This window comes from Tetranychus urticae, chromosome 2, assembly GCF_039701765.1.
Source record: "Tetranychus urticae isolate SD_2017Ah chromosome 2, NJAU_TeUrti_SD_1.0, whole genome shotgun sequence".
In the NCBI taxonomy this organism is placed as follows: domain Eukaryota; kingdom Metazoa; phylum Arthropoda; class Arachnida; order Trombidiformes; family Tetranychidae; genus Tetranychus; species Tetranychus urticae.
Window position 1 is genome coordinate 5,979,843 of NC_142959.1, and position 27,421 is coordinate 6,007,263.

Here is a 27,421-nt window from a genome sequence, read left to right on the forward strand (position 1 = left end):
GTGTCCCGTAAAGTATGACAAGATATGAGTTCGGATATAAGATTTGAGAGCATTAATGATCTAAGCGTCATTTTATACCGAATAACGTAAACTGGACGAGTTCCTGAATTAGTTGTTCTATGAGTTTGATGAAAATAGTTTAGATTATCACCGAGCATATGGGCAACATTGAATTCAAATAGAAATATAAGAAAATAATCATCATAACCTATTCAATAAAACTGCACTCATATTAAATTTCATTTTAAATTAATAGGATTCACCAAACAATAGTAATTTTATTAATGTAAGATCAAAAATCTCAGTGACATCACTCATTTTCTTCACTCCTGAGTCTTGAGTTGGGATTAGTTAATCTAATAGCCAATTGCTTGGATCGTTCAACGATGGCTTTCCTCTTCTTTGAAGATACTGAATGAGCGATTTCACCACAGAATTTACGGTTAACCATCATCAACATTTCAAGTTCCTATTGATAAAAAAGAAATTGAAGTCAAAATTAGCAAGTTGTTTCAAAAGGATTGAGGTAAGTTAGTGAAAGGGAATGAGTCAGGATTTCAATTCTCATCACTTAAATTAAGACGGGGAAAGAAAATGTTATCATCATGTCAAACTGGTAGTAGAATAACGATTAGTAAAATAAAATGAATCATTTGTACCAACCTTAACATTGTGAACTAAAACCTTACGGAATCCATTAGGAAGCATGTGTCTGGTGGCTTTGGCTGATCCGTAACCAATTTTGGGCATACGCATCTGACCCTTGAACTTCCTTCGGACTCGATTGTCAATACCTTTAGGTTTTCGCCAGTTCCTCTATAATACATAGATAATAAAAATTGAATAAATCATGTGAGCCGGGAGCATGAAATTAGGCGAAACATAAGAAACATGGTGAAAACAAAACACTTACCTTAATTTTACCATATCGATCGCTCTGATGCCGCTTGAAGCGACTTGTCCTTTTTTTGACAATAGATCCTCTAAATAAAGATGTAACACCCATGGTTAATTAATTAACTTATTATTATAAATCTAACCAAAAATTAAAGTATTCAAGTTGAAATGAAAACCCAACTTGCTAACTCAACTTGAATTTTTCTCAAGTTTCCGGTAAAGATGCAGCTTCCGAAAAAGCGCCATCTAGCGTTCAAAAAGAGTGCGCCAAATTGAAAAGAACATAAATAACTTACAATTGTTAATAAATTTTGCAAGTTAAATTAGAAATTAAAATATGATTAAAAAGCGGTGAATATTTCATTTGATCTTTTGAGTGTTTAATATTCAATATTTAATTAAATAAAACCGGATTGCATAAATGCTTATCGTAACTTAGTTTATAAAAATTTTATTGGACAAAAGTACAAACAACACATAATGAACATTTGAAATGATATGAAAAATTACAAATAAATCACACTATTAACATGACCAGCATTAAAATCTTACAATTGAATGCAATTACAAATGATAATTACACTTATAACAATGATTGAAAGCAAGCAATAACGAAAATAAATTAAAAAACAAACCAACAATGATACACATCATTTAAATATGGGAAGTCATTACTTTAAAGGAAAAATATTGTTCAGATTGAAATTAGATTAAAGTATCTTTCAATTGTTTTGTATTGGGTTCAATCACCCTTTGACCGGCTTAAATTTAAATTACTAAAATCTACATTAATAATGAACAAATATCTCAATTAATGAAGACTTTTGAAAAACCAAAAGTAGAGTCTCGCCAATACTTGATGTTAACGATAAAATAAATAAACTAACTGACAAATTGAATTAGAACAATTTGTGGTAAAATTTACACAATAGCAACACTAACAATCACATAAATCTTATAGAACGGTTAAATGAATCCCAGTTTTAAACAATTAATATTGATAAATATGGTTTTTATCATTATTCCTGTTAATGATTAATAATCCGATGAGTGTGATGATGTTCAAATTTGTTGGTTCTAGAAGGCAAAGCAATATATTGTGGTTCCTCATTAAAAGCATACAAAGTACTAGAGTCCAAAAAGGTTTCAGGTGATTGATGATGATACCAATTGTGTTGATGGATCCTGTGAACAATGAAATAAAGGGAAACAATAACGATCAACAATTAATAATGGCTGATAATATACAAAAAGGAGAAGTAAAAAAAGACAATAAATACATAGAGAGTACAAAAATAGCTCTACTTACACTGGAATAATTTGAGGTTGTTTGTTCTGACAACATGGTTTATTAGCTGGAACAAATACAGGGTAAGAAATAACTGCCATTAAAGCACAATTGATTAAAGACATCAAGATGATTGTAATTAATCCGATAAAATTCATTTTAATCATAAAATAGGAACACAAGAAATAAAAAAATACGGACAAGTTAACGACTTGAAGTTAACGGCAAACACAAGTATGGAAGAAAAAAAAGCTAAAAACAGCTGACCATAAAAGTTTTTACCAGAAGATTAAGCTTGTAACTGACTGGTTAACCAGAATTTACAATCACTTTTGATAACAATTTAAGACAAGAAGGAGGTAAATTATTTAACTAATTTAGAGTGAGAGTTAATTGTTTGTAGGTTAACGATAAACTTGCATTTTAAATAATACTTAGCCCTGTATAGAGTCGACAGAAAAGACAAAGTGTGTTAGCAACTGTTATCAATACTTACTGAAGAAACGGGCGACCGAGTAATTGTCAAATTAACCGTTTAATTATTTGATGATGATTATGATGGAGAAATGAAAAGTGTTGATCAATAGTATTGTTGTTATGTTAATTCACGATAATAAAGGGTGTTGCGTTTAATAAGGTGCAATTATCAGTTACCCAAATGAAGATAAGAAGATGGACAAAGGTAAAGAGCAAGACATCTTACATTGTTAATCTTTTTATCTTCATTTTGGTAACTGATAATTGCACCTTATTAAACGCAACACCCTTTAATAGGTAAATAAGAGGGACAATTTTGCAACTTGTAGTTTTATTTGATGCAAAAAAAGGGTTTGCGCACAAAAAAAGGTTTGTTGATTTTTAAAGACTTAGTAAAGCATTTTGTATGGATGTTGTTTGTTTTCATCATCTTCAGTATTACAGGTAAACATTGATTTATCCCTCCATTTCATTGAGTTTAGTTGAAAACAAGAGTGTACATGAATCAGTTTTTTGGTTTTTTGTCATGAGATATTGAGGATTTTGTTTGTTGAGATTGATGTTGAGATTGACGTTTGAAATTGATGGTCATCTGAATGGTTGATTTGATGGTGATGAATGATAGAGATGATGATGACGAGAGTAACAATGATAATACGGCAATCAGATAAAATGATCAACTTAATATTCACATTGATTATAAACTGACGACTTGAGATACAAAAAGAAAGGTAAAAAGCCAAAGTCCAACCTCTTTTGGGTTTAACCGGGCAATTTGAAAATGATTATCATTATTACAATTATCATCATCATTTACAATAATTTGTCTCTCAATTTAATTTTGTCCAATAAATCTGAAATAGCTTTAAATAGAGACAATTTCATGTATATTATAAATCAGTGATGAGAATAGAAACAAGAAAAAACAAGAGCGAAAAAAAGGTGACAATTGATTGAGATATTGATACAGTAAATATATATACCAATAGAGAGATTGTTAATATATATTAAATATATTAATTTACTCGAGAAAATGATGAAGAAAAGGTAAATTAAAAAGATGATTTAAGGAGCAAATTACAAGACTAAAGAGGAAAGCAAAGGGATTGTTTAAAAGGATGAGATTCTCTTGATTTGTTATTGTAAATATAAGATTCTTGAAAGTTTCATCTTTCCTTTATTTTTGTTTTTTTTTGTCAAACATGTTTAACATGATAAACATGAGGAGGGAAATATAAGAGTTAAGCATGGCAAACTTGCCTAGGACGATCCGAGAGTCTAACCAGGTATAAATGTCAGTTGATTACAATTGACATCATCTCAGTTTTCATCTTTGGTATAATGATATTTATCAAGAGACAGAAAAGGTTGATGTGTTGATGTGAGTATAAAAAAAAGGAAACAAAAAATATGAGAATCAGAATAGGAGTGAAGGAGAGAAAAGATGAAGAAAAATGAAGATGATGTTGAATGGTGTTTCTCCATGTGTTTCCATGATGCTTCATGATGACGATGATGATAAACTAATGAGACAGAGTATTCATGTGAGTATTACTAGATTGATAATCGATTTTTTTGGGTTTACATGACTTAGATTATCTGATGTGGTGTTTCAATTCAATCAACTGGATCATAAGATTGGCCCAGTATTGATGTTACCTTTTTATCTTCATCCTCATCCTTTTTGTTTTTGTGCCTGTCTTCTTGAAAAGACAGACACATAAAGGGAACAAAAAAGAGACTGATAAGGAAGAGGAAGACAGAGGAAAAAAGATGGGATAAGTTTAAGGTAAAGGTAAAGTTTACAAAACAAAGAGTCATCTTTTGCAAAAGTAAATCTTCTTAAAAGGCTTTCTTCTTATGCAACAAGATATTGGCAGATAAAGAGATGAGAGGTTCCATTAATCTTGAGATTGAAACTGAAAAGGTTTTGTGTTTTTGCTTTTTGGTAAAATTGATTAAAAAGATGATGCCAAGGAAGAAGGAAAAATAAGGTGAAGAAGAAGAGAAAAAAAGAAATTTCTCTTCGCGAGATTCAATAAAATCAATAAATATGAGGAAAATTATGATCCTTTAAAATTAAAAGGAAGAGTCATTCATCATCTCGTCATGATTTAATAAGGTGCAAATCGATTGTACGCATTACGATAAACAGAGGTCTGTAAAGGAATGAAAAGAATTGAAAATTAGTATAAAATTGTCCAAAAATTGAAATACAAATTGAGATTCAAAGGTTGCAATACTTACTCCGTAACCAGTTACAGGTCCAATGCTGTGTCCAAGGTAAGGCTCAGCGTATTCACGACCATAACTGTTGATGAGAAATGAAGTTTTATTAGATATTGAAGTTGATTTAGATTGTAATTGAACACTCTACTTGTAATTTAACGTTTGTTTAACACTTTTTGTTGTGATTTGTCAACAAATAGTTTGTCAAAATTAATTTCAACAAATTAACATGCAATGACAATGCCATTGTTAACTTTGAGTGATTCAGTTTCTACATTTCCATTGTTTACCTGTTCACCTTTTCATCGACAAAGGTAATAAAGATGGTGAAACAGTTTTCTTTTTGTTCAATATTATTATAAGAAATTGTTCATTGAGAATCAGCAAACAGGAATAAAAAGAAGGTAAAACTGATAAACCTTTTTATCCATTGAATAGGAAAATAAATATAACTTTTATCTTGTTGGACTTGCTTTTGCTTGGAATAAATGTGAACATGGAAAGGTAAAGAAGGACAGAAAATAGCATTGAATAGTTAATGAATACATTCAGATAAACTGAACAACATGGAAATGACACAAGAAAAAGGTTAACAACAAGAAAAATTGACAACGTTTTTCACTTTTTTTCATCTTCCCAGTCTTTGAAGATTTAACATGCAGATCAACTTGATAATGTATTGGTTTCAACATAAAAAACAACTTATCATTTGATTGATGGACAATTAGTTGATTTTGTAGCGATTCAATTGATGAAAAGACTTTCAATTGATTAATGTGAAAAGCTATTGATCAATTAAATGATCAACTGAATAATCTGATTGAAAATCAGGTCAACAAATGATAATCAATTGGTTAACTACAGATAAGTGAATTAATTTCCGTAAATTTGTTGGCTTGTTATTGATACATAATTAACCACAATTTGGAGCAACAAATTTAACCAAATTACAACAATTTATCCAATTGTTCATCAAGAAATAATCAATTAAAAGAATTGAAATTTAATCAATAATATTAACCAAAATTTAATTAATAATTAGAATAGCAAAAATGAAAGTTATTGCATTTGACAATTACGGTCATTGAACCAGAAAAGTGTGGTTAATTTGATTGTTCATGAAAATAGGAAAATTGATTAACTGAAACAATCGTTTTAAAAGCAACTTCCGTATATTGAAATAGATCAGTTGATATCGAGATCAATGTCAAACATGTAAAAACTGTTGATACGTGAATGATTTAAAAATGATGATAATTTAATAGCAATCAACTGATAATGTTTATAAACATTTGAAAACATTTTCCAGCATTTTAAAGGTAAATCTCAAAGAGTTTTTTCACTTTTGTTTGATGCCAATGTTGATTATCATAGTTGATTGGTTGAATGAGCATTTAAAATCTATTACAATAAATGAATATAACATGATGAAAAATGCATGGAAATTCAGGTTAAGTATTGATCCAAGCAATTATAAGAATAGTTAAAATGGTTGATAAAAGAAGGTAAAAGCAAAAATTATATTCAAGTTATCCTTTCACTTGAATATGATGAATATTATTATTATATTAAATTTATTATGATTACGTTTTTTTATCATATATATTATATAAGTGACGTGACTTGGAAACATTGACGTGACATTGAGAATTGAGTATTTTTTTATCATTAATATCAACATAATAATGGTGATGATGTACAAACACAGGAATAGATGGGAATGATTAAGATGATCAAGAAATCAAATTAATGTAATTTAAGGTTGAACCAATGATAATTGTCAATGATCAAATGTTATCAAAAACAATGATATTATAAGTTTGTTATTCAATGGAACCATTGAATCTTATAATATAATGAGAAAAGATTTCAAGTTTCATTGAAGATTCATTGAAGATTCATTGAAGATTGAGACAAGATTTTCAACATTTTTGGCATTCTGTGAAATTTTGAAAGCTTTTTCTGCAAAACTGAAAGTAACAATGAAATTTACAAGGATTTATAAGATTTTGTTTTTGCTATCCTTTATTTGCTTTGTTTTGTTTGAAAAGGTGAAAAGAAATCAAGAAAAATGATAAAACCTGGGAGTGAAAGTTATCTCACAACAGGGAATTGGCAAAGCAAATGTAAAAATATTATTTGAGAAAAGGTTTGTTCATCAAAAGATGATAACCATACAGATTGTAACCAGAAAAAGCAGGTAAAACCATTAAAAAAGGTAAGACTAAGTAAAGAAGAGTTTTGTTTGTTTCAGGGAAAAGAGAAATGAAATGAAGACAAAGATGAAGATAAAGATGAAGATGAAGATGGATAAAAATGAGGCGAAAGTGCATGAAAAGAGATGAAGATAGTGATGAAGTGACAATCAAAGAGGTTGACAAAAAATGATATTAACCTGAACCAGGCGAGAGAAAAGTTGTATCAAGTTATGAACATTCACTGGAAATCAATTTTATTTATTTATTTTCATCGTTTCTCTCATCTCATATCAGTCTCTCATCTTCATCCCTTCCCTTATCACATCATCTTAATCTTCATCTACTTTCATCTTCTGTTGGCTCTCAGAACTTTTTTTTATATCAATTGCTTTGTGATGCAGAAATTATGAGTTCAATTCAATGGTTCAGAATTGGCAAGCTTAAAAAGTGATAGATGTAGCATAACTGGTAAAGTTAAATCAGACTCTAAGAAAAATTGTAAACTATTTTTTTGTTAATACTTTCATTTATTTCATGAGCATTAAAGTTTCATTTATCATGAAGAGTAAAGAAAAGAGGAAAATTATTTCTCTCTCTCATGGAAAGATGAATTGGAAAGGTAAAATATGCTTGAAATGTTGATTAAATTGGCATGAAATAAAACACAATTTTCAAAGTGAAAAATAATGAAAGTAAAAAAAAATGCACAAATTTTTCCTTCTCATTTTAGATTCAGTTTCAAAGTTTGATTTTTACAGTTCAACTTTAAAAGTCAACATTTAATTATGTTAGTTAAGATGAGTAGTTTAGTTCACAGTTACAATTGCTATTTGAAGCAGTTGATTGTTGATAATAAAGAATAATGAAACTCCCTGTTGAGTTGGCAAAGTTGGCTGTTTACCATGAAATGAGAATAATTTGCAAACATTTTTGGCAAAGGTTAATGTTTCCTCTCGTACTTTTTTTTGTGGACAAGATTCAACTTTAGCTGACTGTTTACATCATGAGTTGAATTTTCAGAGGTTTTAATGAGAGTCAAGTTTTCAAGTTACAATGAAAGAAGAAAAAAAGATTTCAAATGTTATCCAAAACATTGAATAACGTTGAAATGATTTGAAACAAAAATGTCAACTCTCTTTGATAATCATGGTTTATGAAAACCATTGAAAGTCATTTATAGAGAAAGATTGAGATAAAAGATTGTGATATAATTGAATGCAAGGCAAATGGTTAAATGATTATTAAAAAGGGTTTCAAGTTTGTATTACATTTAAGGGAAAGTTACAAGTTACAATTGAATAAATATGTTAAGTGAATGTAATAAAGGAAGGTAAAGGAACCATGAAAATGCAAGTTTATCAGGGAAAAAATTGGTTAAAATTAGCTGAAGAAAAGGGAATTGAAAAGCAAATGATAATAAGAGTAATAAAGATTACAATAAGAATGATATGAAAAAGTAAAGGTACAAAATGAACAGGTAAACAGATGAGCTTGTTTCCAGTAACTTTTCATGGCAATTCAAGTGAAATGCATTTCCTTGGAAAAGTGAAAGACGCAAACAAAAGTATTAAACATTGATATTTAGTGATATCATTTGCTATCGATCGATAACTTTTGTTGCCTGTCGCCATCATTTTCATGATATTTTCTCAAAGGTAGGAAACTCTGTTTTTTTTTGTTTGTTGTTAAGAAAAGGAATCTCTTATAAAAGTGTTAACTTGGTAATATCATGAAAAGATTGAAAGTTAAATGATAAAAGGAGGAATTAGAGGGAAAGATTAAAGTGTTGAATGAAAACAAGTGTGAAAGTTATAAGAGATTGAAAATGTTGTCCATGAAGATGGCAAGATGAAAAGCAGGGAATGAATGAAATAGGATTAATGAATTCAGAGAAACAATTTTTGTCTCATTTTCTTGTTCTTGTTCTTCTTTTTTTCTGCCTTCACTGTTACTCTTCACTTGATTCAGTGACTAGTGATAAAAGACTTGAGGTACAAACAAAAGGCAACATCTTCCATCATCCACAGTTATAATGATGATGATAATGATGATCATCATTATCAGGGAATGATGATGGCTCATGATGAGGCTCATCATGAGCCTCATTTTGGTTCATGTAAAAATTTATAAGATAAATAATAGTTCAACGAAATGCTCAACACACACAAAAAAGCCAACGAGCTTTCATTTTGTTGAAAAAAGAAACGAGTTAAGCTTTGGATTGATCATTATTATTTCATTTTCATGCTGCTTTCACTTGTCTCTTTTTCTTGCCTTTATATCTTTAAATCTTTCATCTAAATATTAATAATTAAATGAAGTAATTCTGGGTTTATTCATCATGGTTAATTATAAATGAAACTTGAAATGAAACGAATGGTTAAATTGAAAAAGTAACAAAAAGCTTCAACAATGCATTTTCAGATTAAACTTGAGGCAAAGGCAAAGACTTAATAATTTTAAGAAATTAAAATGACTCTAATTTAAGCGTTGAAATTTACATTTGAATTGGTTAAGATTATGATTGCCAACAAGTTCAAGTTGACACTTGTTTTACTCTGAATTTATTGAAATAATTGATGCCATATTCAACTATCAGTTCAAGTAGTTGAAAAACAAGTAAAAGGCGTTGACAGAGTATAATGATTAACATAAAATTAATGGCAATTTGATGGTCAACAAATGATTAAACGTGAAATTGATACAGAAGAAGAGGAAGAGTAAAAAAAGATTGTCCATTTTATCAATCAATTTTAAGTTTGAATATGAACAAGGATAGAGTTATTTAATGGTTATAACAAATGTTGAACAATGTTGAACAATGTTCATGATGATGATGCAGTTATCATGAACGCCCATACTAGACTGATTGATGAGTTGACCAATGAAACTGTCAAATTAAGTCGATTCCCAGAGGTCAATGTGAGGTTAAATAACAAGTTGCTTGAAGAGAGGAATGGTTCAAATATTGAAGGTAAAAATGTAAAGACAAGTCAATTGTTATTACCAAAGGATGAGAAAAGCTTGAAAGGTTAAAGGAAAAGTTGAAACTGAATCGCAGATCAAGATGGATGTTACTGGATGAAGTCATGAAGGTTAAATGTATAAAAAAAAGGTAAAACCTGATAATAATGTTAGGAAAATGTTGAGCCATGTTAATGTTTGAAAGCTGAACGGATAAATGAAGGTAAAAAAAGAGAAGTTCAACTTGAAAGGTAAATTCAAAGCATCATGGATAATATCATTATTCATTTAGAGTGTTCATTGATGAAGTCGACAGGTAAAAAAAGAGTATGAATTATCAAAAGATAATCTTTACCAATCATCATCAGTTTCATCAACTTTCATAATCAATGAACCAGTGAATAATGAATAATTGCATTTTCAGGGTAAAAATGAGTTCGTTTCATACCTTTCATGCAAAGTGAAACGCTAATAAATGATGTAACATTGTAAAGTTCAATAGTTAATAGGAAAAGTAAAGATTTGGAGTGAAGGATTCTGGTTAAGAGGATATTGAGTTTTTTCTCAGGCAAAGAATTATTTACTCAACTTTCAAAGGTTTAATTGTAAACAGACTGTTGATCAAGTAGAGTTGCTGTTAAGCTTTAACCATCGTAATCATCATTAATTTAGGTAAATAATGAAAATAATAGCATTTTGTTTGTCAAGTACAAAATGAGCTTAGAAAAGTAAAGCTCAAAATTTTGTCAGTCAATTTCATTAAAAATAATTGAAGTAAACATGAAGACTAGCAAGACATTTGTGAATAATTCAATTGACAAATGTTTTTTTACCTTTCATTGAGTTTTTCATCATGAACAGGGAAAGAAGTTTAATTTTACAGGTTGACTAAGTAGAGACTAATTGAGCTTGTTAAGGCAATTGATTTACAAGAACAGTTGTCACTAAATTATATCAATCGGATATTTTGACTGGGAATGTTCAGTTGAACCTTAAATTAAGTGACCAAGTTAATTTCAACTTTTCAATGTTGACAGGTTCACCTTGTTGTTGTTTATTGGCATCATTGTGATAGATTATGTCAACATGAACATTCAGTAAGAAATCAGCTCAAGAAAGTGATTGCCTGAAGGGAAAATTTTCCTTTTTTTCTTCTCTTCTCTTCACCAAATGTTCATCAGATTATTTGCATTATCATGTTGTTTTTGTCAAAAAGGTTTGTAATAATAAAAAGAGAAAAGTTAAAGGCATTTCTTTCATCCATTCAATTTCAATAATATCGATAAAATTTCAGTTGAAAAATGTTAAGATAGAAAAGTTATTTTTTGGAAAATAATTTCATGATATTGATTAAAGTTGAGTTGAAATTACGATTAAAATGGTAAAGGTTTTGATGGTTGGAGTAATGAGTTAAATTAAATTGAGAATGTCCAATGTTTCCCTTTTGTTTATGATGAGGAATTAACCATTAGTTTGATAATTATCATGGCAAGTTGCGTGCTTTCATTCATCATGGTTATCATCATGATGAACATCACAATCTTGATCATCCTCATGTTCGTGTTTCCAAAGAGCGCCTTTTATCCAACAAAATGACTGAACTTCCATACATTTTGTAATCTTTTTTTCACTTTATCTCTACATTCGTGAAAAGACGAAATTTCAATCATCGATACAATTTAGTCAATGGAGTATGAAAATTCAGATGATATCAACTTGGTTTCAATGATTTATGAGAAAGTCAGAGAAAAGAAACAAAAAATTAGCTAAAATGTTCCACCTTGGAAATGGTCAGTTAGATGAACAATCTGATAGAGTTTCATCTTGGTACATCATGTCAACCCAGTCATCATGGGTACAATGAAAGATTGATAAGAAGAAGAAGAAAGTTGATGAAATTGAAAAAAAAGTGAAAAGAAGTAAAATGATGGAAATGTTATGATGTCCAGATCGTTTGGTGAAAAAGGTTCAACTGAAACTTTGCTAGCTTTGTTTGACTGAGAAAAAAGAGGTTCAAAGTTTGAGTGATAAATGGTCATTTCAAGCTCAATGTGACCCTTTTTATGATTGATCAACCAGCATGGTAACTTCACAAACAACAACATCAACATCAAAAACGACTGAGAGATGAAAAAGCAACTCCAATCATCATCATGTCCACCTTTGCAACTGTTACAGTAAAAATAGTTAGTGATTCAGTCTTCATGATGCATCTTGAAGGAGGCAACAGCAACAATAAAATAAAGATGAAGTAAAAAAGTGAAGATGAAGGTAACACAGAAAATGCAGTTAACCAAAGGAAATACTGAAAGAAGTAAAAAGATTGAATAAAGAAGGCAAAAAAAAGGCTAAAAGGAATCTCTCATGTCAAAAGATTCAGGGTTTGAATGAACATTGAAAAGACGTGAAATACAACAATAACGTCAACTGGTAAGGTTGCTCATTATCAACTGTGGACATTTCAAATGTTGGATACAAAAAGAGCAAAAAATATACATTTATTCAACTCGAAACCATTTATTCATTTCCAATGTAATTTTCATTTTCTTGTATTCCTTCACCAAAATATTTTGTACAAAATGATCAACAGAAATTGAATCTTAATTTAGTTTAAAATGGCAATTTAAATTAAATTTTTGTAAACAATTTGAGCAATCAAAGGAAACACAAGAAATAGTAAATAACATTTGAAATGTGAACCTTTTTTTCATCTTGATATTAGTTTCTTTTGATCGGTAAACAAAATTGATGAGTTATCTTGCATTTTCAACTTTATTGGATAATATCAAATGTTACTGGGAATGTTAACAAAATGTTCATTACAAATTACCATACAAATTGAGATACAAATTAGATTAATTTGAACGGCAATTTATCAAGTGAAACGCAATTTTGTTTTTCTCTTCATCAAACGTTTAATCAAAATCTTAAGGTAACATAAATTGATAAGTTGTCATTAATTTGATTAGCTTGGCGCATAAATTGCTATGGTTTGTAATAACTCAATTTTTGCTTCACCTTCCTAATAATAATAATAATGTCAATATATAAAAATGCTGTTCAGATCAAATACTAATAGCAATGACGATAGTAATACTAATAAAATAAAGATCAAATTGCATCTCAACCAATGGATATAAAAGTAGTGAAAACAGTAAAATGAACAAATACTCAAAGGCTATCATGTAACATGTTAGTCTGTTTTTATTGAAACCTGGGAATGAGCAAAACTTCAGGTCAGAAGATTTTTTCAGCTCTTTTTTTCTCTTCCATTTCGAGTTTTCTTTTTCTCTCAAACTTTCAAATGCTTCAATATTTAAGATGAATAATAGCAATAATCTTGCAATAATACCAACAATAATAGTAATAATAGGAGAAGGAAAGATTGTCAGATTCTTGGAAATAACAAGTTTCAGAATTGCCTCAACTTTGCTGATATTTTTCATTCCTTACCTTTTCCTTCATCTTCATTTGAGTGAATAGTTTCTCTCAACCTTCTGAAAGCCTTTGAAATGCTCTGAAAACTGTACTGAGAACTAACTTAATAATAAAGTGAACATGAAACAGATAACAAATTGAGAAGAGTTGGGATAAAAAAACAAGAATCATGATTATGATACTGATGAGGAATGATGAAAAGTTGGAATTTTTCTTTTTCTCCTTTTTTCCTTCTTTGGCTCACAATTGAAATGAAAAGAAACAAAAATCTATTGAGACTTGAAATGCCTGGGAGGTAACAGGGAATTGAATGAAATTTCTCAGTTCAGATGCACCATAATTATTGGCCAATATGGTTTCAGTTTAATGCTTTTTAAACTATTGAATGAAAGTTAGTTAAAGGCAGTTTAATTCAATTCTCAGAGAAGATAATTGTTTCTTGAACCAAAATCAATTGAAAAATGATTGATTGAAACGTTCAGAACTTTTTCCTCAATCGATAACAATTTCTGTGAAAATGTTTTCTCGCCAAGATTTTACAGGTTGAATAGGTGAAATGAATTTGCTGGTTTGATTGTTATTTGCAAAGTAATACAAATGTCTAAACATGAATGTCAACAAGTCAAATGTTGATAAAAAGTCTACAACATTATTAGTTTATACCAGTTTACATCAGGTTTGGAAGGTAAATAAAATTGTTGAGCAAGTTGATTATAAACAATGAAAGGTTTCATGATTGAAAGTGTAAATTGGTGAAAGTTGATGGGTTCAGATTAATGTGTGTTTAATAGGAAATGGATTGAGGATGAAAAAGGCAGGGTAAGTTGACTGGAAATTTCATGTCAACTTCATAATTGTCAATTTTGAAGCAACAGAAAACTGGAAAACAAAGGCATTTGCCATCAAGTTCAAGTTTACACGGAAAAATAAAGTTGATTATAATTTAAATAAAGGTGCAAAATTGTTGAAAGTAAATTAAATTGTTGCCGTTGAACCAATTTTTTTATATCTATATTGTTGAGGTAATTTAAATTTAAATTGGCCTTTACATTGATAAGATACAAATGATTGTAATTGAAAATTCAACTAAACTTGTTAGATGAGATTGCATTATTTATACTTTTCATTTTGCCTTTTGTTTTAAGGGTGAATGTTTTCCGTGGTTAGTTTACAACATTTGCATAACAATTAACTTGTTGTGGTAATTTGCAATTTCAATCAAACAAAATTGTAACTGAATAATTGTGCAATTATAAAGTGAACATGATTCAAATTTCAAAATGGATCGATGCTGAGTCGAGTGGCGAGATGATGGATAAGCAAACATAATTAAAGATTTGAAATAGCAGATAAAGAGTTCAAAATAAGTCAAGTATTGGAAAAACTGTCTGAATCGTATTTTAGTCTGAATCTGTCCATGTTCCAGGTCCATGAAACTTTCAAGAGATACACAATAAGCAATCCTGATTTCCTTGCTTGAAACTTGCAGGGTCAAAATTATTTTCCAAGTAATCTGAAATAGTAAATTATTCAATTTGACATTCTCCTTAGAAGCGCAATCGACTTGAATCTTATCAACTTTGAAAGCTTGAACGATTAACATTTGATGTTGAGAACTAAATAATTTTATCAATTTTAACTGAAAATCAATCCCAGTGAAACTCGCTGTTAAACATTTTGATGCAGAATTGAAAACTACACACCTGGTCATGCTACTTGAAGATAATCAGGGGTCAAAAACTATTGACCAATGTACAAGCCTGGATTTAGTTTATTTAGATTTGGAAGCAATTCAGTGGCTGTTTGAATCACAAATTATTTACAAATTTTCATGGATGAAAAGCGTCCAGTAAAATAGACATTTTTAGAGATCGATATTGAAAGGTGTGTTTGAAGATGGGAAGAGGAAGAGGAAAAATAGATGAAAAATTGAAAAACAAGGAATGAAGGTAAATATTGAAAGTGAAAAAACGAAGGCAATTGAAAAGATTGTGAATGAAATAAAAAGTATAAAAGTGGAGCAAGAAAAAAAGAGAGGAATAAATAAAGGAAAAATCAATTTAGATGGATTCCTGATGAACCATGTTGATTCAAATGTTGCTGAGTTGAGCAGGAAAATGGTAAATGTTGAAATGAATAGAGGCAAAAGAAGAAGAAGAAATGATTGGAAAGAGCAATTGAGTGCAAAAACTGTTTGCAGATGAAAATGTAGAAACAATCTTGAGAAAATTTTAAGGTAAAATCAGATATATGAAGACTAACGACTGTACATTAATAATACAACAAAAAACAAATTCAATCCATCATCGTTATTAGTGAAGTTTAAAAGTTATACAATTTATAAAACAAGTGCAAATCAATATTAAACATGTAATCAGTTAATGTAAAGATACATATATTCACTGATTACAAATAAATAGATATTTATAACACAGAATCAAGTCCAATATTAACAATTGAAACTGAAAACATGAAAAAATACTTTTTCTGTTTATTTTGCTTTTGCTGTTCATTCAATTGGTATACTTACTGAATTACTGTGAGCAACAGTAGTTTATAACAACTTTTCAATGTAAGAAACTGTCTGTTAAAGTAAACAAAAACTAACTGTTATTAAGGTTGATTCGTTGGCAGGGTAAAACAAATCAATTGTAATGATCAATTCAATGTTACAATCAACTGAGAACAGCAAGAGCAACAAATAACAGATAGCAATACATAACAAATGAGCAACTTGGAGTAGAGCAAGGATAACAATTATAATGACAATTGAATGTTAATTTTGTGAGTTGACTTTAATTAAAGGTAAAGTTGACACAGTCAGACATTAATCCTCAAAGGAATCGCAATTGGAAATGCATTTACAGAGGAAAAAAGATTGACTAAGAAAATAGTTAAATCTGTTAATCTTGACTGAACAAAATGAATAATTTAATTCCAGATTTTACCTGTCAGAGTGATCAGAAAAATGGCAACAAAAAGAGAGCTAAAATAATCAAAATTATATTCAATGTTGCATTGAATATTAGATTTAATATTGAATTGAATCTCAAGTGAAAAAAAGGTTTTCCTTTTATCAACTGATGAAAAATATCTTCAACATGATGAATGAAAAGATTGACTTTGAAAAACATTTCCATGAATATGTAAAGAAAATATTTAATCAAATCAAAGGCAATTTAGTGCAATAAAAATATTGTTATTTACCAGGGAAAAAGAGAATCAAAATTTGTATCAATGTGAATTGAACAAAAGGGTTGAAAATGAGTTGATTAATTTCCAGTTGTTTTGTGATTCAATTCATTGCATTTCAACCTGACAAAGATGAAACCTTTTTTTCTCGTTCATCCATTCATTGTATTCAATGTGATCAAGATGAAAAGAGATGGCAAGAGATGAAAATTATTGTTAACACTTGATAACAATAGTCGAGGAAATTGTCCTTATTTAATTATATCATAGTTTGATGAGTAAATTCATCATCTAAATGTATTATTAAATTCAAGATGAGAATTGGAAATGAAAGCCATTTGCATGGAAATTAATTGAGAAACAAGGTTAATTAGGTTGCAATGGTAATCAAAAGAAATTTTGTTGAAACCAGAATTTTACTGATTGATAATCAAAGGAAATGATAATAAGTTTACTGGGAGTGAAGGTTTCAGTTTTTGGGTTTTGCCAACAATTGAGATTTTACCTGCAATTCCCAACATTAGTTATTAATTGGTAATTTTCAATTGTTAAATTGTTACAATTGAAATGATAAAATGTTCACTTTTCTGGTTGTTATACAAAAAATCAATGTTTAACCCTTAATGCAACTTTAGATAGCAACAATATTGATTCACCAATTTATTTCACCAGGCATTCCTGACTAAACATGAGGAAATAAAAGATAATCAAAGATACAGAAATATAATAATCAATCAATAGATTAAATCGATTACCATGACAATTGGCAAAAAAATTGCCATTGCGTTTCACCAGTTTCTTGACTCTTTTTTTTCTACCTCAAATCAATTTATTCAAGATTGAATTATAGCTTCTGAAAATCATTTCAAGTTTCATTTTGAAAGTTTTTTTTGGTTGCTGAAAAAATGTTTCTAGTAAATATTAAGTTTCTATATTTTATTGTTACTTTTAACCGATTTTGATGATTCAAATGTGAAAATTTTCGATTATTCAACAATTTATCGAGAATTGAAATCGAACTGAACATTTACTTGTTCAAAACAAACGTTAAATTATTTCGTGTTGATCAGTTGAAAATGGTTGACATTATTAATGAGATGGAATCAAATGATTAAATCATGATTAAATAGATTCATTAGGATTACTTCATTCACTATTCGTATTGCTCATTAAAATTTCAGGATTGATAAAGTTTTGATTTCAATGAATTTTCAGGAAATTTCATCGATTTCTGAATAAATTTATTTTATTGTTCAAAAATGCTATTCAGTTGTCAGCCATTTTCATCTGGAAAGCCTGAGTTTTGACTTTCAATAGTCAAAGACATTTTGTGTGAAAAATAAAAATCAAGTGACTTACCCTACTACAGCAGCGTATTGAGCTACTGCTGGATTTGCATGGGCGGCGGCAGCGGCTGCAGCATAAGTCCGTGCTGCTGCAGCAGTGTAAGCAGCACTAGCAGCATAAGATGCCTGTTGGAGAGACAAAAGTGACGTAAAGTAAAAAATAAAATTCACTCCAAACCATAAAGTCACCAACTGGGAGTGATGAAGGGAATGCATACTCACCGGGAATTGATAACGTTCAGCTCCAGCAACCGTGGCATAAGTTAGGTAAGGATCTTGATAAACTCCTCCGCGTAAATTTGTAGGTAAACTGGAAGTGACACACACATATATATACATATTTTGCAAGTGGTTTGTGTTTTGTTTTTTGTTTCATGATGGAAACAAAAGAAATGATGGATAAAGATGATGATGACGGGTCACAATTATGATGAGGATAAGAAGAGTATTGATGATAATCATGTGTTTTTGGTAATTGAACAAAATAAAAAGCACCATCAACAGCAAAAAACAAATAAACACAAACATAGTTAATGGATAAATGAAAAATGGATGAAAAAAAAGTCACAAAAAAAACAAAAAGTTTATATTAATAAAGTGATTTAATTTTAACGGGTAAATAAAATAACTTCTTGTTTCGCGGTAAAACAAAACAAAACAAGTTTTTTAATATTTATATTTATGTATGTATATATATATGAATGATGAAACTTACGGGGTGGTGGCATAACCATGCAGGGTGGCAGCAGTAGCTGTTAATGGAGTAGGATGTCGAGCAAATGCTGCCGTTGCGGCTGCCCTCGCAGCCGCTCTCGTAGAAGCCCGGGATATCGTGACACCTCTCAAGGCTCCCACTACAAGCAGTGCAATTTTGATATTCATTTTGGATTCATTTTGACATTTTTTGAGTTTCATGAATTTTATCAAGTTAAGTGACAAACCACAAAATTGAGGTGGGAAAGAAGAGGCAAGAGAAGAAAGAGAAAGAGAAAGAGAAGTGTGAAAACAATGGAAGTGCTCATTCAATACAAAAAAAATAAATACGATTTTTGATAAAAAAACGTAAAAAAAGTAAGAAAATAAAGAAATGTTTAAGAAATTCATATTTTTTCGTTGATTAACCCAATCGAAGAGAACCAATTTTTTTTCAAACCCTGTGATTGGTGCTTTATCATCAATGGAAATGCTGTTTACCATGATGAACTTTCCAGTTTTCAATGCTTCAATCGGAAATGTGATCAACAAAAAAAACACTAATCTTGGCTTCGAACCAATTGGTCAATGGAATGCAAAACAAGATCTAAACTTTATGAAAATTTCAAAACGCTTTTCAAGTGACACGAAATCAACTAATCATTGTTTTTGTCGTCCTCTTTTAATCATCTTTATCCTCGTCTTTTAATCTGATTAAGATTTTCCTGTCAAATAATCATCTTCATCCTCTTACGTGAATTATAAATAAGTCAATAAATAGTTTGACATCAAAAGCTATAACCAAATATAAGGTCGATTTTGAAAAAGATTGAAATGATAGACTAAAAGTTGGTCAAGATATTAATCGCAATTTAAGTGTTGTAACTTAACCATTCTAATTCTGGTTAAATATTACGATATTAGTTTCCTATTAACTAGGAAGTAAAAAAAACTATCATCTTATTCAATACAATCCTTTGCCTACCTTTTAAGGCCTTACAAAGAGCAACACAAAAAGGTTAAGGTTAAGGGTAAAAGATTATTAAGCAAAAAATGTAACCTTCGCATTGACAACAAAAGATTAAAGGTAAACTAGACCTTAAATGTACAGGTAACAACCTTAAACACTTTAACCTCCTCCTTTCCCTTTTATTTATCCTCCTAACCTCCTCCTTTTCTCGTCCCTCCATCATCTTCATCTTCTCCGTCTTCTCCTTCATATCAGAAATTTTCTCACAACTTCGTGAAATGGTAAAAAAAACCACCCTTTGATCACTTTTTTTTTCATTCATCTTATTTCCAAACATCTTATATATTTTTTTTGCATCTTCCTCATCATATCTTTAGACCGAATTACCTGAAAAAATAAACTTTCCTACGGAACCAAAGAAACTTGGCTTTGGTTATCTTTTTTTGTGGCTCTTTTTTGATACTAAAACTGAACCCAAATAGTGACATATGGACAGTAAAATGAAAGTGTCTCAAGACGAAGCTTGTTCGTTCCCTAAACAACTATGAATTCATCTTTACGTATCTATCGCGAAGATGATGTCGCTTCTGATGTGGATGCATAAAAAAACACTTTCTCAGGCTTATGATGTTGATACATCATTGGTCTATTTTTTGTATCAATATACTTATATTAGATTATATAATGTTTAGATATACCAAATTGTTGATCTTCATTGTAAATAATATCAATCGAAGTATGAAATTGAAAGTAAAACTCGAAAAAACGGTCAAAGTCGCGCTTTTTTCTTCTTGCTCCTTCTTTTTTTCGCTATTTTTATCATATAATTTCCGTTTCATGTTCAATGGATTTAGAGTTAAAAGGGTTTGATTGTTAATGGGAAAAAGAATGCATTTGATGTGGAAGAAGGTTTGATGATGATGAATAAGATGAGGATGAACAGGATGATGATGGCGTTGATCAAGATTGAAGATGGGAGGGGAGACAGAAAAAAACTGTTTGATTTGTTTTACTCTCTGATAATATATTGTCTTACTGACAATTCATTGTAAATATTATTTCAGGGGATAAAATGGTGAGGAAAAGATTATGGTTGGGCTTGAAAGGAAAAAGGATTTGAAATGAAAAAGCAAAATGTGATTTGGTAAATATCAAGGCGAAATAATTGGCTCATTGCTGAAAGGTGACATAAGGTTAGTTGAATTTCCGTGGCAAAATAAAAGCTCATGATGAGAGGAAAAGTCTTATTCTGGGAAAAGAGCCAAACTGAGTTAAACTGAGTAAATACATTTCATCATGAAGCCATTATTTTTTTGCCTATCAAAGTCAAAACGTTAATCAATTTAAGATGTTAATATTGGTTAAGGTGAAGGTGAATAATAAAAATATCAACTGTTTCTCAATTGTTTCAGTTGAATGAAAAAAGAGTGGACATAAGATGATAATTTAATGGAACCACTTATTTTGACGATTGAAATTGAATAAGTTGAATTGCTGATTAATAATTGAATTGATAGATTAATCTTATGGAACGGAAAGAGGAAAACCATGGAGGGAAGGGGAGAGAAGGAGGAGTGAAGGAAAAGCCAAAAAAAGGTTCAGATAATGAGAGTGGAAATGGTTTTGATGTTCAAGTTGAAAAGGCAGGCAAAATGAGACAATATATTATCAGGTCAAAGGAAACAAAATATGAGGCAAAAAAACAACTCAAGCAGTTTCTTGGTTAATGTAGACTGAGATCGATGATGATAATGTTGAGAAGAGAGTGAGGAAGTAAAGATGATGAAGATGAAAGATGAAAACAAGAGACACAAATGAGAGTAACCATTGGCAAGCTAATTAACCTTTCCTTATAACTTTGTCATAATGAAAGTACATTTACTGTACATCCATTAACATACAAAATAATAATTCATTGTGATTCATTGACAGGATAACTTTCCCATTTATAGGTGCCAGGACAGGGAAGGTGATAATTTCATGTGATACAATGAATCTGATAATCAATTACAATTCATCATTGGATTGTTGTAACTCAAGAAAAAAATGAGACTCTGGAAGCATTTATAAATTTCCATTCATTACATTCAGCTATTCAATCTTCATTTGATCATTTCGCCATGTTAACGTTAATCTAGCTTTCTGGTTATATTGACAGTGTTCAATGTAAACATTATTAGGATAAACATTTTCATCAGACGTGAATGATGAAAATATGATCAAGATAATGATTGCAGATGAGAAGGATGATGATGATAAAAGCCAAATTATCTGAGATGCTGTTTTTTCCTCATCTTTTTCATCTAAACATGATTATTTAAGATATTAACTGAACACAGTAGGAAAACTTGGATAATGATGCTTTTCATGGCTAATTTAAGAAGCACAAAATGCAGACAGAGAAACATGTAAAAATATTGAATCAATAAACTAACTTTATTAAATACTGGATTCAGTAACAGTTTAACGAAATTGTTCATTTTTCTTGCTTTCCTCAAAATTACCGATCAAAACTGTTTGGGTTAAAACTTGGATTTGGGTTAATATTTGAATAAAATGCTTATTATCATCAGCTTTATAAACTCATCAAATGTAATCATCTTATGGATAAGAAAGGGTCTAATTTTTTGTTTCGTTACTGTAATAATGTTAATAATTTAACTTGATGATCCCTTAACTTGGAGTCAGACAGTTGGAGTAAACTTTCGAGTCTCTTGAACAAAGAAACGAAACATTAACCCTAGCAATGATCTCAATCTAATGGCTGGTAAAGCCTTAAAAAGCTGCTTCAATCATGATAATGGTCAACAGACAAGTTTCAAATCAACTCCAAAGGGAATCTTTTTGAGGTTTTCCAGAAATTAATGGATCACAATTAAAGCTACACTGTAAAACAAGATAGTTAAGGTACAAAATTGATCCATCAATAATATAAACCAATTTCCTATGAAACTGTTAACAAACATTGTAAATGATTAAAGTTCAATAGCTGTGAATGATTCTCAATGATTCCGAAACATCTTTTGTGATTTTTGTGAAACATTTCATCTTCATCAGACTGACAAAAGTCTTGATTATTTCATTGATTTATGCTGATTTTTTCATTTCAAATTGTTGTTGAATCTATTCTCATCATTCAAGTTAAGACACTAGTCTAGCATGATCTTTCATGAAACATTGGCTGATAATTATGGTAATAATGATGAAAGAATCAAAAGAATGATTTAAGAACATGTAAATTAGTTGAAGTTAATAAAATGAATTGAGTTGTAATGAGAACAACAAAAATGTAAGAAATTAAGTTACAAGGCAGTGAAGCTTATTAATGGTTGTTAATGTCTTCAAGGTGTTTACCTATTTTGGCTTGTAACATGTTAATAGATAGCGAAATTGACTGTTGATTAACAAATTGTTTTGCAGTTACACTGATTAGGATTGAGCTTTTTTGTTTGATTCAATCATTTGAATTGTTCTGTTTTTTTCAAGAAAATGTTTTTCTTTTGTTTGATTTACTCATGAAGAAGGTTAAGAATAAAATCTGTTAATTATTAATGATTAGAAATAAATTTTCTGAGAAAAAATTAAGAATAAAAATTACCTGGAAATAGCTTATTTGCACTATTTTCACTATTTTCAATGCAAATGTTAAATAAGCCGACTTGATGATATGTGGCGCTGCAAAATTTTTACGTCTTGGTTAAGTCTTGGTATTAGCTTGTTAATTATGCAAATAAATGAACTTTATTTATTAAATGTTTAAAATTAACCTTTTCTACTTGTATTTTAATGATTAATTAGGAAACTAATTAGTGTTTAATTCTCAACTTGCTTTGAAAAATGTCATGTGACCTGTGATGGAAAAGCTGTTTCTTTAGGGAAATGGCGCTTAAAATTTGTGATTCACTAGGCTAAATGACTGCGTATTCAATTAATTTTACTTAATTTTGTGTGTCACTTAGAAGAGCAGCCGATACAATAGCAATTTAAATTGTTGTCCTATTCAAATTCAACTGTGATTTGGCAAAGGTAAGTTTCAAATCATGTGTTTACTATCGTCTGACTAACAAATCCTAAGCCTTAGCTAACGCTTGGTTCATGAAATAATTTTTGAAATTTTCTTATTTTTCAGATAATTTCTGCTAAATTATTATAGCTGTTCATTTGTAATACACTAAAGTAACTTCCATTAAATTGACAATTCCCGGAACGCATTTGGAGTTTCAACGAGATGATCAATTTTTATATCATTGAGCCGGATTTTAATGTAATACAGTCAACTTAACGCCTTGGAATAATTGCTTTCTACAAACACTTAGGAATGGATTTAATGGTTTGATAAAATTGATCGGGATGGAAAAATAACTAATCTAAAGATCATTTGTTTTCATCAATTGTTTATTTAATGTGAATTTCAGTTAATCAAGTTGTGAACTGAACAGAAATTTTTTTCTTCTGAAGTTTGATTTTTGGTGAATAGAAAGTCAAAGTATAATGTCTATAATATTTGGATCGATTGAAGAAGGTGACAAAAGTGATCGTCAAGTATGATAATCAGTAAAAAAGCTTGGATTAAAGCAATATCACAGCTGAACAAGTACACACTCAATTGAGTGGTGTAGTGCAAGAATTCATTTGCTAATTTTCATGGCATATTCAGTGGATTGTCTCCTATCAAGAAGATAATACTTGATATTGTGTTGAATATATATATAAAATGTGTGAAGAGAGTGAACATTAAACTTTAATCATTGTCATATTATCTTGATACTAATATCTAATTAGATTGGATATTTTCATCAAGATGAGGACTGATGAGATGTAAATGTAATTTAGAGTTGTCACATTCAGTTGATAGTCATTGAGAGTTGCAATAAGACTCCTTAGTGAAGAGATGCAAAGAAACTGATGAGGAAGAATGGGAACAATTGAAAATATTTCTCTCTCATCTTTATCCACAATCAGCAATTGAGTAACTAAGATGATGATGTGAATGGAGATGAGGAAGATAGAGGGTGGAAGAGAGAGAGGTAAAGTGAGAGAAAGTGAAAGATACTTTTGGTACAAAGAATTTTATCGATTTGTTTGAAAATCATTTCAAGAGAGTTTTCCGTGAGTGAGTCAATAAATGAGTAGCAAAAGGAAGAGGTGAAGTAGGATGGCGAAAAAGGAGAAGGCATTAAGGGAAAGATGTGATGAGGATAAGGGAAAAAGTAGAGGAGGAGAGAGAAAGAAGATGGATGAAGAATATTCGATCGATTTTATGTGTTACCAATTTTTAAAAAGAGCACAAAAAATAACGAGCAAAGTGGAGGAGTAAAGAGTATTCGAGCGAGTTTTACTCTGATATTCAGTGAGTGCTATTCCAATGTGCTTTATATCAATAGTCTACTGATATTGTGTTAGTATAAGTGCGCCAAAAAAACAATGATTTATTCAAATAAATATGTAACAGCAGCACAAAATATCTAAGTCTTGGTTAGTGTACAAGAGGATGAAGATGGTGAGATAAAGTTTAAGAGCGACCAAAAAAGGAAGACAAGTGAAGACAAGGAATGATGATGAGTAAAAGAGGATCAAAAACAAAGGCATTTAACTAAAGAAATTAGACGATTCTTGCTAAGGATGAAAAAACAACTAAAGTAACCATATCTTCAACAACCCATTCCGCATCGCCAAATTGAGTTATTTCATATATACATAATAACAATAATAATAATAAATTGTAATTCCATACACTACTATCCGCATATATTTAATCAAAATCATAATAAAAATAGTAATAATAGTATTAAGAATAGTCATAATAAATAGTATAATGTAATGTAATAATAATAACCATGCTTACAATAGCATCATCCGAGGTAAAAAAAGGCGAACTTATTTTTCAACAAAATTCAACATTTCCTATGTATTTTGATTCATTAAAAATTTTCATAAAGCTCAAAAATGATATATATTTTTTTGCTTGTAAACATATAATTTTATGTAAGATATTGTGAATATTGTGTCAGATCAAAAAAGCATTCAAAAACAACCAATCAACCAATAGTAGTTTTAACAAATTGATTAGAGAAGTAAGTGTAACAAATTATAATAACAAATTAAAGCATCTGATGTTGAATTAAATCAAGAAAAAAAATGAAATGAAACAGAAGGCAAAAGAAACGAAACTAAATTGAAATAAATAAAAATTTATCTGATTGGTAATGGAGACTTACCGTTGGGTATAACTGAGGCAGCGGCAACTGCAGCGGCAACCGCTGCGGCAATTGATGTAGGTTTTTTAGTTTGTACTCGAGCAGTAGCATTATTTACCTAAGAACGAGAAGAAAGGAAAATTGTTAATCAAGTGAAATTATGTGTTAATCAATGCATGGATGGATTTGTTAAATAAAATTGACAATTATCGAAGGAAAACAATAAAGAAAAGTCTATAAAGATGAATGTTATCGAAGACGAGAAGAGGGATGAAGATGGATGATGAAATTTGAGTTTGCATGCAATTTTATGCGAAATGGAAGAGCAAAACCAAGACGATTCACTCTCGTACTAAGCTAAAATTACTCCCCATCACTTCCTAAGTCTCTCTTTATTCTTCTTCTGGTATAACTTTACTATCTCTTTCACTTTCTCTGTTTTCTTCCTCTCATGTTGAAGCTATTTCAGGCAACACACATTTTCGTCATTTTTGTTTTCCTCCAATTCTTGAGTTGGAAAATGATGTTGATGACTCACTTCTATTTTTCTACCTTCCACTATTGTACCATTTAACTGTTCTCTGGCCTTTCCAGCATCAGCCGCATGGGCAAAGGTTACAAAACCAAAACCTTTCGATCCTCTTTCATTAAAAATAATCTCGACATCAAGAATAGGACCAAATTGCTGTGTAAAAAAGAGAAAGATAAAAACGTTAATAAAAGGAAAATTTTCATGGTCATAAGCTCAACTTGATGAGATTGACTTACTCCAAATAATTGTCTTAAATCTGGATCCCTAAATCTAAATGGAATATTGCTGACATGTAAACGTTTGGGTTGATTTGATGCTGATGAGGTAAGAGCTGCGTTTGTCGAAGCATTTAAACTAGTTGAATTTAAAATTGTAGAAGGTATTTCTGGAGTTGATTGGTCTTCCATAGATGTACCAACATCTAGAGAGAGACAATTTTTTGGTGTAGATTGAGATGATTTAAATGCTGGAGATGACTGTTGTTGTTGCTGGGGTAGCTGTTGTGGTAGTTGTTGTGGTAATTGTTGAGATAGCTGCTGTGATAGCTGCTGTGATAATTGTTGTGATAATTGTAATTGTGTAGATTGTTGTGGCTGTTGATGATTTTGTTGCTGCTGTAATAACTGCTGTTGAATTTGTTGTTGTAGCGACTGTTGTTGTTGCTGTAGCTGAGACGGTTGTGTCGGTTGTTGTTGTTGCTGAAGCTGTGTCGGTTGAGTCGATTGTGGTTGTTGTTGAAGATGAAGGTGTTGTTGCTGTGGTTGTGGCTGTTCATGATGATCAGCCATAATATTTGTTGACAAAAAACACTAATTTTTTGAAAGCACGATGGACGAGATGAGATGTTCAACGAGAGAATGATAGACTTACAACCAAATTTTAAGACTAACAACCATCAGTCCTTATTTTACTCTTTATCCATGCCTTTACGCATGTAACAAACCATTATTTAGGGTTCCTCATTTGAAAAGGCGCCATCTTTGACCGTACATTATGAAAT

At 30.1% G+C, this 27,421-nt stretch overlaps 2 protein-coding genes and 1 long non-coding RNA gene across 4 annotated transcripts; 1 reads left to right on the plus strand and 2 right to left on the minus strand.

The window, feature by feature from the left end:
* Positions 1-258: 258 nt before the first annotated feature.
* RpL32 (Ribosomal protein L32) lies at positions 259-1,082 on the minus strand. The gene is made up of 3 exons (XM_015934205.3): positions 914-1,082; positions 664-816; positions 259-469 (listed from the first exon to the last, which is right to left on the minus strand). The coding sequence occupies exons 1-3, from the start codon at positions 1,004-1,006 to the stop codon at positions 311-313; spliced, it is 405 nt and encodes a 134-aa protein (XP_015789691.1). The 5' UTR covers positions 1,007-1,082; the 3' UTR covers positions 259-310.
* A 246-nt stretch (positions 1,083-1,328) lies between these two features.
* LOC107366496 (RNA binding protein fox-1 homolog 2) lies at positions 1,329-27,340 on the minus strand. 2 transcript variants are annotated; one of them, XM_015934115.3, is made up of 8 exons: positions 26,658-27,340; positions 26,428-26,574; positions 25,911-26,007; positions 18,745-18,883; positions 18,252-18,339; positions 18,043-18,155; positions 4,910-4,973; positions 2,972-4,821 (listed from the first exon to the last, which is right to left on the minus strand). In XM_015934115.3, the coding sequence occupies exons 1-8, from the start codon at positions 27,207-27,209 to the stop codon at positions 4,777-4,779; spliced, it is 1,245 nt and encodes a 414-aa protein (XP_015789601.1). In that variant the 5' UTR covers positions 27,210-27,340; the 3' UTR covers positions 2,972-4,776. The 2 variants fall into 2 exon arrangements, with proteins under 2 accessions (XP_015789602.1, XP_015789601.1); XM_015934116.3 differs by lacking the exons at positions 2,972-4,821; positions 4,910-4,973; positions 18,043-18,155; positions 18,252-18,339; positions 18,745-18,883 and adding exons at positions 1,329-2,082; positions 2,207-2,252.
* LOC149093752 (uncharacterized) lies at positions 23,354-25,430 on the plus strand. The gene is made up of 2 exons (XR_016198553.1): positions 23,354-23,718; positions 23,822-25,430. It is a non-coding gene; the product is annotated as an uncharacterized LOC149093752 (long non-coding RNA).
* Positions 27,341-27,421: the final 81 nt, after the last annotated feature.

Excerpts from the sequence above, each read along its gene's own strand:
- RpL32 (XM_015934205.3), bottom strand. The coding sequence starts at position 1,006 with ATGGGTGTTACATCTTTATTTAGAGGATCTATTGTCAAAAAAAGGACA. Across the intron at positions 817-913 it reads ATCGATATGGTAAAATTAAG|AGGAACTGGCGAAAACCTAA; the intron begins GTAAGTGTTTTG and ends TATGTATTATAG. Across the intron at positions 470-663 it reads TTTTAGTTCACAATGTTAAG|GAACTTGAAATGTTGATGAT; the intron begins GTTGGTACAAAT and ends TTTTATCAATAG.
- LOC107366496 (XM_015934115.3), bottom strand. The coding sequence starts at position 27,209 with ATGGCTGATCATCATGAACAGCCACAACCACAGCAACAACACCTTCAT. Across the intron at positions 26,575-26,657 it reads ATTTAAGACAATTATTTGGA|CAATTTGGTCCTATTCTTGA; the intron begins GTAAGTCAATCT and ends TTTTTTACACAG. Across the intron at positions 26,008-26,427 it reads TGGAAGGTAGAAAAATAGAA|GTAAATAATGCTACTGCTCG; the intron begins GTGAGTCATCAA and ends TCTCGTTCTTAG.